At 33.8% G+C, this 11,445-nt stretch overlaps 1 protein-coding gene across 1 annotated transcript; it reads right to left on the bottom strand.

The window, feature by feature from the left end:
* Positions 1-4,653: 4,653 nt before the first annotated feature.
* Positions 4,654-11,420, bottom strand: LOC133186373 (alpha-ketoglutarate-dependent dioxygenase alkB homolog 3-like). Its single transcript, XM_061321626.1, has 7 exons — positions 11,234-11,420; positions 10,814-10,848; positions 9,686-9,733; positions 8,117-8,312; positions 7,445-7,654; positions 6,512-6,610; positions 4,654-5,320 (listed from the first exon to the last, which is right to left on the bottom strand). The coding sequence occupies exons 1-7, from the start codon at positions 11,408-11,410 to the stop codon at positions 5,246-5,248; spliced, it is 840 nt and encodes a 279-aa protein (XP_061177610.1). The 5' UTR covers positions 11,411-11,420; the 3' UTR covers positions 4,654-5,245.
* Positions 11,421-11,445: the final 25 nt, after the last annotated feature.

Below are 11,445 nucleotides of genomic sequence, written 5' to 3'. Positions count from 1 at the left end.
ATTTGGATGATGGATTTGGTTTTGCAGATAAAGTTATGCAAATTGTGAGTGTTCAGCTGTATAAGACACATTGATTAAAGCTGGTTTTGTTATAAATACAGAGAAGTTAGAGTGAATCCACAGAAATCTTTGGTTTTTGTGAAACATGCATGAAGTTTATTACAAAAAATCAAAGTAGATGATCTTATTCATATTAGTCCCCTACCGGTGAAACTGGAGGGGGCTATAGGTTTCCTCTGAGTCTGTCCGTCCATCTGTCCGTCTGTCTGTCAGTCTGTCCCACTTGGTTTTCCGCACTTTTTTTCTTAACGCTTGCAGATATTGAGTTGATTTTAAGTATGCAAGTGTATCTTGATGGTTACAGATCAAGTTTGCATTTCGTTCAGCTTCAAAGATTTTTGATGGAATTATGACCTTCTCAATTTTTCAGGGTTTTCCGCAATTTTTTTCTTAACACTTGCAGATATTGAGCTGAATTTTGTTATTTGACTTTACCTTGATGAGTTATAGATCAAGGTTGCATTTCGTTCTGCTTCAAAGATTTTTGACGGAATTATGGCATTTTCAATTTTTAATGGAACCAGATTACACTTACCGGTAGGGGACTAGTATTGCTAATGCAATACTCTCAGAATGCTTGTTGCTATAATAGATGATATTGTAGATAATAATTTTTTCACATCTGCAAGAGATTTAGCAAAAATTACAGGAATTTTTTTTTTTTGTCATTTTCTGAAAGTTTGGGTTCTGTGTGTAGGTTCTTGACGCGGCAAATGCATTTAGTTACTTGTTTCAGAAGATCTTGGAACACAGTTTTCAAATTAAACAAGCATTCTGAGAGTCTTGATCTAAAACTAATCAAGTTAAAGTCACATACCAAAAATCAGCTCAATATCTGCAAGCGTTTAGAAGAAAATTTGCGGAAAACCCTCAAAATTTGAAAAGGTCGTAATTCCGTCAAAAATCAATGAAGCAGAACGAAATGCAAAATTGTTCTGTAACTCATCAAGATACACTAACATACCAAAAATCAGCTCAATATCTGCAAGAGCTTAGAAAAAAAGTGCGGAAAACTAAGTGGGACAGACTGACAGACAGACAGACGGACAGACAGACGGACGGACAGAGTCAGAGGAAACCTATAGTCTCCTCCAGTTTCACCGGTAGGGGACTAATAAAGAAGCAAGTGTAGAATTGAATTTTTGGAAAACAAATTGTAAACATTTACCTTTTAAGAAAATTTTCAATAATTATGTTTTGCCAGATAAATTGCTTTATACAGATGCAAGTGACCATGCAGGAGCAGGATACTGTGTGGAAATTCTGGGGGAAATTGTACACAAGAGATGGTCAGAAGAGGAAGCACAAACCTGTTCCACCTGGAGAGACTTAAAAGCAATTGAAATAACTATAGAAGCTTTTAAGGTAGAACTTGTAGGTAAAAATGTTAAACTACATACAGACAATCAAAATGCTGCGAGAATTATTGAGGTTGGAAGCATGGAATAAGAATTACGTATTCTTGCATTTTCTATATTTAAGATTTGTATGTTGTTCAGAATATCTTTAGAAGTTTGTTGGATACCAAGAAATAAAATGTGATTGCGGATTTGTTGGATACCAAGAAATAAAAATGTGATTGCGGATTTTTTCAACAAAATGTACGATGCAGATGACTGGGTGTTGATGTTAACATCTTTCAATTGTTTAATAAAAGTGGGGTCCTTTTACTTGCGATTTGTTTGCAAATTCCTTCAATTTCAAGGTAAAAAAGTTTTATTTAAAATTTGCGGACAGTATGTCTGCTGGAGTTGATGCTTTTACATTTGATTGGAAGTTAGACAATAACTGGGCTGTTCCTCCGGTTAGATTTGTTCCCGAAGTAATAGCTCACTTGACGGCATGTAAAGCTAGAGGGGTGTACATGTTGGTTGTACCTAAATGGACGTCATCTCCCCTTTTGGTCAGGTATAGTAATAACAGATGGAACATATAAATATTTTGTTAAAGAGTATGTTGAATTCGAAAATCTTTCAAGATCTTTTGTCAGAGGTTCACAGTGGAATAATGTTTTTCATGAAAGAAAGGTTGCTTTCAATGTGATTGTAATGAGAATAGATGCCAGTAGGAGATAAAGTAGAAACATTTTCAGTGCGAATTCAAGTTTAAAAGTGACTGCTAATTATGAGCTTATATACTATATGTTAAAGATTTTTGGCATCTAGGTGAGTTTTTATATGATATTGAATATGTTTGACACATCTACGTGTCTTATATAACTCTGTTTTACACGGCTATGTGTGTTGTAAATGAAATATGTGGAGATAACGAACAGTATTCAATGTTCGTTGGCAAGCAACAATTTGTTGGTTCATGGGGGACATAATTTCGTGGGTATCTTGTATAAATATATATAAAGAAGATTCAATGAATAAATATGTTGACAAAATAATTGTTCGTGGTGATGTAATTTGTGGATAAGGGTGACCCATGAAATCCACTAACATTGATCCCCCACAAACTTCAATATTGATGATTCCACAGAATTTGAGTCTCTTTGGCAGATTATCAGCTGCTGCTACAGAGAAAAAGGATTTTCACTACTTTAAAAAGCTTTCTTGTTTTGTTTCACATTTGAATGAAATTATATGAAGAAAAAAAGAAACAGAAAACCAAATGAATCCAAATTTTCTTTATTTTTCAAAGCTTGAAGATTACAGTCCACAGCTATTTACTGGCTAGATGGACAATAGCAAGTTGCAAGACAGCAACTACAAGGACTCTTCTATTACAATTAAAATCCAGTTTTCTTATTTTGTTTTACATTTGATTGAATTTTTTTGAAGAAAAAAAACACAGAAAAACCAAACCAATATCCTATATTTATTTAAACTTGGAAGACCATGCACAAAAACTTCCCCCATTTTGACTGTCCTTCTACAAGTTCAAAATTGTTATACCAGCACTCTCGTGATCTTGTGTTAAAGATATCGATCAGTTTATAATTAATATTAATTTTTTGAATGACGGAAATTTTACTTTTTTTATTTGCTTTTTTGTCCAACATCATTTACGAGAATTTTTCACTCATATTGAGACCCCACCACATGCCAATATTAATGGAGGGCTTCAAATTTTGACCTATACATGGCACTGAGGGCCATTGAGCAGTGAGGAATCTTTTTTGTGCCAGCACCTACTGTGACACGGGACCTCTGTCTCCATGTCCCACAGTGGGATTCCAACCCAATACGTAAGGATCAACTCCTTACTCTGCAACTCTGTAGAATCTGGAGCTTAATTTCAATGAATCTAAAGATATTACATAAAAACATTTCAGAAGGTACAACCAACTCCTGTCTATTCAATGCTTTAAAATAGAAAGTGACTTCACCTAGCATCAGATTTTAACATCTGATGATGCAAATACATTTGTTTTTCCTTGCTTGCTGGAGAGGCCTGAGAAGATGCATTTAGATATAGTTAATGGAACTCCTTGTAAAAAGCTCTTTGATTATAGGCATAAAGTGGTCTACAGCTCATTTCCTTTCTAGCTACAAAGAATTTTTGACTATGGTAAGAAATTCATCAAATTTATTTTAATATTCTACAAATCTTACAAGAAATATGCCAACTATACATGTTCTAGTTTAAAAAATTAACTTAATTTTTTTAAAGATCAGAGTTGCATTAATGCTAAGTTGCTACAAAGTACATGTAGCAAGAGAAAGAAATTTAGAAGGCATTGTAAAAATATTTTATCCAGAAAAGATTTTAAAGGCATTGTAAACTGTCTTTTAAGAATAAATATAAAACAAAAAGAAGCATGTGGTTTTCAGTACCATTCTTCTTGTCAATGATAACTGCCTTGTCAATCTAGCAAAAAATTAGGCCCAACCTCAAACTAATTGCAAAAGAAGCTATTTCCTGAAAAATGAAATGTAATATTTACACAATATACAAGATATAAAATCCAACAAAATAAAATGATGAGAAGCATAGTTTTGGCATGGATTATTTACCATTTATTTACTATAGAAAAGGGACATAACTCTGTAAATCCATTGCTTGATGAGATAGTTGGAAAAAAAAACCTTAAAAAGTCCATCCTTCATGAAAGTGTAACTAAATGTGAACAATTCTGATATCAATTAACAGATCATTTATTCACATAGATACATGTACATGTAATATGAATTTGATATAAAATTGAATTGAATATGTATCTAAAATTGTTATGATAAAAGTTATGTCCCTTTCCTAGTAGTTTACTCAGAAAACCCCAAAAGTAATGTTTTCTTCTATTCCTATTTTGGTCAGATTTTGACCACAGTATCACATATTTTTTGAGTTGTCAAGTTACATTTTTCTTACAATTTGTTTGATGCTTAAAAATACACTGACTAGACAGTATACATAATTAAGCATAACATATGCAAACACATTTTATTTTTTAACTCAATTCAAGGTTATGCTGACACTCAGAATATATATTAAGTTCAATGATAATGTAATACTTCTAATATAATCACTATCATAATGTTTATATCGTAAGAATTCTGAACCCAATCCCATTTAATACATCAACATTATAATAAAACTCGTCATCGCACGTCATCATAAAACTATTACACTGTAAATGCACACCCACACTAAAAATCATTTTTAATTTTCCTAACAAAGAAAATAAATAATATATTGTTCACAAAAGTATCCTCAACCTGTGAGAAAAGTTCACAACAAACAGTGGGTATAAATACATGTAACATTGATTTCTGTAATTCAGCCAATCAGAAGTATTCATGTATTTTTAGTGTTTAATCATCAATTCTGAAAATAATTTAGCATACCCATGAGATACATTCTAAAAAGTTCCTAGTTATGTTTTTATTCAACTATTATAAAAAGAAATTTCATCTATGTTCTTCTTTTTATTTTTGAAGTAAAACCCTTTTTGTGAATTTATTATCAAATTTAGCCTAGAACCATTAATACTATGAATGTTAATTCCTAAAAAATGTGTCAAAATCATCTTTTCATTTATTTCAATTGTTTACAAAAGGTTAAAAAAAATTGTGCACCTGTAATATTTGTTTCAGTCATAAAGGTTTTTTTTTCTGCATAGAAAATATTTTGCATTTAATGTAAATCTGGAAATATTACAGAAAAGAAGACATCACATATCTTTCTCTGTTGCATATTTTTCACACAAAGGTAAGTTCAATGTAGAAAAATTCTGAAGATTCTACTCTGGGTAAATTATTCTAAATGTTAAATTAATCCTTGGTCCTTTGTCGTGGTATTCTCTAGGTATTCTATGCTGAAAATACAGAACAAAAGAATTGCAAAATACATGTGTAATTTTTTTCAGAGTATAACATACGAATTTGTCAAGGACTAAGAAATGAACAGACCAAGCTTGTGTGTTAGTATTTGTGCGATCATTGCATTTAGTTTAACAAAATGGTCAAAGGGCTACAACTGTCATCTGAGTCACCATTCTGTAGTTTTTGATGAATGAGACACCTTATGTGGGCATCAAATTAGAGTTCATAATTTCAGCTTTTTCATTTACAGTAATTGTGACATTCTTACGGAAGTGTATTAAGGCCTAAGCAGTATCTTTAAAATTAATTTATTAATTTGTTTTAATAAATTATCAATTTGTTAAAACAAATTAATAAAAGATACTGCTGAGGCCCTAATAAGCTTCTGTACATTCTTGTACTTTTGAATAAATTTTTTTTGGTACAATTTTTTTTTCAACTATAGCCATAGCCCCATCCTTTCTTGAGACCATACTATGAACAAACTCATAGCTACATTACAATGGGGTTCTTTCATATTTATGTCTAATTGTGGCCATGCATTTTATCTGATGTTGTTTTAATATCCCCAGCCCCTAAGTCAAAGGACTGTAATTTCAATATGGCAATGTATGTTTTTGACTTACAATAAGACTCATCTACTCAGGACACCACTGGTTTAAGAAACATTCACTGACTGTTTCTCAGGCAAAACATATTTTAAATGACTTCTAAACCCAAAATAAATGTTTGGTTCTTGGGTCCCACAAAAACGGTCTGATTAAAATCAAACCTTTATTATCTCCTTTTTTTTTTGATTGTCGCTTGCATGCAACAATCAAGATAAAAAGGAACTAGTAATGTTTCATAGAAATGGCCAGATTGGACAACATTTGGGATGAGACAACATTTTAAGCATTTGAATTTACTTAAAGGGACCTAAGCAAAATTTCGGAATACAAAACATCCAGATTAGACAAGTTTCACTGTATTATGGCCCTATTGCTGTAACTTTGTCCTTGTCCAAGGGACCCTGACTTGAACAAACATGTAATAACACTATGTGGGATTGGTAAGAAATGTAACACTAATTACATTGCTACATGAATTACATTGTTACATTGATAACATTGTTACATCAATTACATTGTTACATTAATTATATTGTTACATTAATTAGATTGTTACATTAATTACATACTAACCTGCCAGTCTGTTTGTGATGCCCCCTCCATTATAAGAAGTGAACCATGCATCAAGGGAACCTTTATGTGCTCCATGTATGTGTAATCACCATTCTCCTCCTGTAAAGTTTACAGAAGGATGCACAGTGCTTACAGTATTAAGATCTGATGAGGCAAAACAATACAAAGTGCACTGGAAGGGGTGTGATTTAACTAAATGAAACTACATGTACACAATGCAAATTCAGTCACAAGGTGTGACCTGAACATTTGTATCTCCACTGGAGTAAAGTTACCTACTTTTTGTGTTGTGAAACATCTTCCCCTAAAGAAACATCAACTAAAAAATTTGATGGTCCTAGACTGCACAGTATGCAAGATATGATCAAGACATGATATAATTATGTATATTCATGAAAGTTCCCAAATGAGCCCATAGTGACCTTTTTGGCGGTTGTGACACACCTGCCCCTAAAATGCATAAATTAACAAGGTTTGGTGGTCCTAGGGATCTCAGGGATTGCAGGATATGATCCAGACATGATTTGACTGTATTTAGACATATACATGTAATTCCAAAACGAGTCATGGTGATGTACTTTGGGTCCTTACCCCCCAAGATGCATACACCGTGACAAAGTTTAATGGTCCTAGCCTCAAAGAAAACAATGAATGATGCAAACATGATTTGACTGTGAATAGCCAAAATACCCAAAATGAGGCCCTGGTAACATACTGTTTATTTGTGACACCCTACTTCCAAAGATGCATTTGTAAACAAGTTTTGTTGGTTTCAAGGCCTCACAGACACAGAGCTAACAGACAGACAAACTGACAAACAGCAAAAAGCTTATACCATAAAAGATGGGTGGCTGTACATTATATAAAAAAGAAAAAGAGGTACATACATGTATAGCAAATCATGTACATGATAATTTGCTAGCAAACACTTACAGGTGGAGGTTTCTTTCTGAGTTCAAAATTTCTAGTATCTCCAAAGGACAGTGATGCAATGGTTGGCTCTGGCCCCAAAGAGAGTTCGTCATCAGAATGCCAGGCCACAGAATCATGGCCATCACGATACAGGTTTGCAAGCATGGAATTGAAGTGGATCCCTGTCACTTCCTCCAGGCGTTCCTTCAGCATGATCAGAGTGGGATGCCACTGTAAACAGAAGGATAGAAATGATAAACAAAGTGTGTTAGTGACACTCAATGAATGAGGAGATCAACCTTATTCTAACCAATCCTGCAGATAACATGGATATTAGCATCTAAATTAACAGTAATGGTATGATGGGAGGTTTGCTGCCATTGTAAGGACATTTTCACCATACTGTAAACCAATTTTAATTTGCTTACAAGAAACATCCAAGAGATTCCAAAGTTTAAACTACTTTTGTTTGCGAATATTTCTTGTTGTGAACCTATTAGTCTATTGTGTATTTATGTACCATGTTTCTCCCAATCTCGGTAATAAACAGTGGTGGAAGGATTTCAGGCAGACCATTTGTGAATAAAAGATGACTCGAATAATAGCTGATTTACAGTATATATATAAACAAAATTGAAAAGCTTCTGCAAAAACTTTCATAACCAACCCTGAGAAGACTTGTGATATCTTTACCTCTGGGCAAGCCTGATGAGTGAGCCCCGAGTAAGAGTATGGAATATCTCCGTACCACGCCGTCAGCCGAGGTTGTAGGAAAGATTCACCTGTCTTCTTCACATCTGTCCTCTGTCTCCATGGTAACTCATGATACAGAGTATCGTAAATTACATTTGCCTCCTCTGGGTCAATGAAGATCGGAAAGAACCTCAGCCTATAAACAGAATGGACGTAATATACACAGTCACTGTATTTGTATTAATTATTAAGAAAGCACATGTAGTGCTGTAATGAATTATCAAATGACCAGAGGCCCATGGGCCACAATTCTCACCTGAGACAGCCCTGCTGATACTGAGAAGAAGATTTTTGCATTTATTTTTTCTTCTTCTATATTAGAGCCATGATTTTAACAAATTTGAACCTACATTACCTCAAGATGCTTGCATATTATATATAATATGAACAGCATTCCAAAGTAGTTTTTGTGGGAAAAAATTAAAGATTTTTCCCCTACATATTGCTATGTGAAATTTTCATTACAACCCTTGGGGATTCTTATTCATATCTCTTGATCTGCACTTCCTGAGGATAGTTGCATATATTTGTAAATACATATGTATGACCATTCATGACCCTTAAAGTTATTGATTGAAAATAAGATTTTAAAGGATTTTTTGGTAAATATTCCCATGTAAAATTGTGATCCCCTATTTGGCCCCACCTGAACTACTGAGAGTATAACTGGAACAAACTTGAAGCTGCAGTATACCTGAGGATGTTTTCATAATAATACATGTATTACCAATCATGACTCACCCCATTCCTGGAGACCATGAAATGAATAAACTGGAATCGACACTGTATAAAGAAGCATTTCCCTAAATGTTGTCTTTTCTAATGCAGTTGTTCTTGAGAAGATTTTTAAATCATTCCTACCAATTTCAACTATTTCTTGATTATCTCCCCTTGAAAAAGACTGTGGCTCTTTATTATGTCAAATTGAATTCTCTGCACTCAAACATACTCTATACTAAGTTTGATTGAAATTGGCCTGGTGGTTCTAGAGAGGTTGATGAATATGTGAAAAGTTTATGACAACAATGATGACAGAAAATTGACAAATTTTGACCAGAAAAGCTCACTTTTCAGCTCAGGTTAGCTAACAAAAAATCTTGCAAAAAAATTTGTTAATGTATCACATTACAATTTGCAATTCATTTGAAATACAAAATTATACATCTCTGTGTAATATATCACTTTAAAATTGGTGCAACTGTGAAGGTTTATTGAAGGAGGAGATGCATTCAAAAGAAATTTCATTATAATATACAGTCAAACCTTGTTACCTCAAACTCAATAGGACCGAGAAAAAACTTTGAGATATCAGAGGATTCGAGATATCCAGGGTAAAATACTTAAAGAATAAGGGGTTGGGACTTCAAAATCACTTCGACATATCCATGGTATTTGAGGTATTAGTGTTCAAGATACCGAAGTTCAACTGTATTATTCTGTTTATAATTGTAATCATAGCTACACCATTAACATCAAAAACTGAAATATGTTTCTTGAATAACCTCTCACCTGGCTACTCCTGATGGTTCAGTGCTGATATCATACACTCCTGCTTTGCTGAAACAAATTTAAAACTGTCAAATAATTGAGTTATACTATTGTAAGTCCACTACGAACACTAGGAAAAACATAATGCTGCTGTGTAACAGTCCTACATCGACGTTAACCTAGCTACAGTAGCTTAAGCTTCAAAGTTATATCAGAAATTGTCCTCACTTTAGCAATACCTAAAACATACTGTAACAGGAAAGGAGAAAAATGCAGCGGACCAGACCGGGATTCGAACCCGGGCCCCCTGAATCTCCAGTCAGGTGCTCTACCAACTGAACTATCTGGCCAGAAGCGATCAAACACGTCTGACCGCCACAATACTTAAAAAATTATTTTTTTATCAATATTACAAGTATAAATTATGTATTTTGAAGACACAAATTCAGGTTCATTAAAGACAGGTTTTTTAAATGTCAAATACAAGGCATAACACATCACCCAGATGTGACAGAAAGGAAGAATATGTGATAAATCAGTCCAGGAATAAACTGTTCATGCCCTCAGTCTAAACCTTTGATGTGTTTTATTAAAGCTTTTAATTACAGCCACCAGCGAATGAATCTTTCTTACTGAATTCCCCCTTTCCCCACAAAAGGGACATAAAATCATATGCTAGGTTCATCCGGCCCTGTAATGTTTTTCACACTGTCCATACCAGGGCAGTTACCAGCTCAAAATGTAACAGAAAATAAGAAAAATTTTACCACCAAGAAATTTACACTTAGAGAGCCCCTCTGAAATCTTCACAGGTGAATAGATTTCTATAATGGTTAAAGTGGACATTACCCTGGAGAGCTCAGTGGTTAGAGCAACTGACTAGAGATGCAGGGGTTCCGGATTCGATTCCTGGTGAAGCCATACATTTTCTCCCTTCCTGTTACAGATTTGGTGTCCTGACCAGTCATGAAATCTAAGTGACTGCCAGCCACAGATATTTGACATAAATGCTTTAACTTAATCTTACATAAAGTTTTAACCTTCATCTTCTCTAATTTTTAATATTAATTTATAAATAAATAATCATGATTAAAAATATGTTCAGTGAGACATGCACTAGTGTATTAATTAAAACCCTTCTTAACTTACGTTATTGTCTTCTCTTGTGGAATAACTCTGTTATCCTTTAAATATAGAAAATTACATCATCATTTATAAGTACAAATTAGACAAATATATACACCCTCTCTGTATAATTACATTTTAAACAGTAAAAAAAAATGGTCAAATGACAAAAAATTACAATAGTAAACTCTTCCAAATATGTACAAGGGAAAAAGTATTACATTTCTTGGAAACTTGACCATTGAAATGGAAACACAATGTAACATCCATGTGATTATAAGAACTAGAATCACTATAAAATTGACATTTGCATCACATTGTACCTCTGGAATAAATGTAAAGTTAACAGTCACAAGTCTTTCTCCTTAATATCATTTATTGAAATATTTTATCGTTTGATAAATTTTATCCAAGTTGTGAAAATATAACAGTACAAACAGAGACCTCTTCTGGTTTTTCATACACGAACTTGCGTTCCACCGGCTGGTCGACATTTTTCCCTAGCCAGGCGGGTCCTATTGGGGCTTTAGGCTTATCCCTGTCTGAGCGCACGTTTGTTGGCGCCGCCCACCCGCCCTGGACACGGGCTCTTCGCTTTTTGGCACTGTTTGGGGTACTCATGCCATCTTTGGTAATGACCGGATGTTGACAAAAAT

The sequence above is a fragment of the Saccostrea echinata genome, unplaced genomic scaffold (genome assembly GCF_033153115.1).
Source record: "Saccostrea echinata isolate AGI-Se365-2 ecotype Australia unplaced genomic scaffold, CSIRO_AGI_Sech_v1 ptg000013l, whole genome shotgun sequence".
In the NCBI taxonomy this organism is placed as follows: domain Eukaryota; kingdom Metazoa; phylum Mollusca; class Bivalvia; order Ostreida; family Ostreidae; genus Saccostrea; species Saccostrea echinata.
This window is presented reverse-complemented; position numbering and strand designations above follow the sequence as displayed.

Bases quoted from the DNA above. Each gene is read 5' to 3' on its own strand.
- LOC133186373 (XM_061321626.1), bottom strand. From the start codon at position 11,410: ATGAGTACCCCAAACAGTGCCAAAAAGCGAAGAGCCCGTGTCCAGGGC. The intron at 9,734-10,813 runs GTAAGTTAAGAA...AATTTGTTTCAG, and splicing joins CCACAAGAGAAGACAATAAC to CAAAGCAGGAGTGTATGATA. The intron at 7,655-8,116 runs GTAAAGATATCA...TTCTGTTTACAG, and splicing joins CTCATCAGGCTTGCCCAGAG to TGGCATCCCACTCTGATCAT.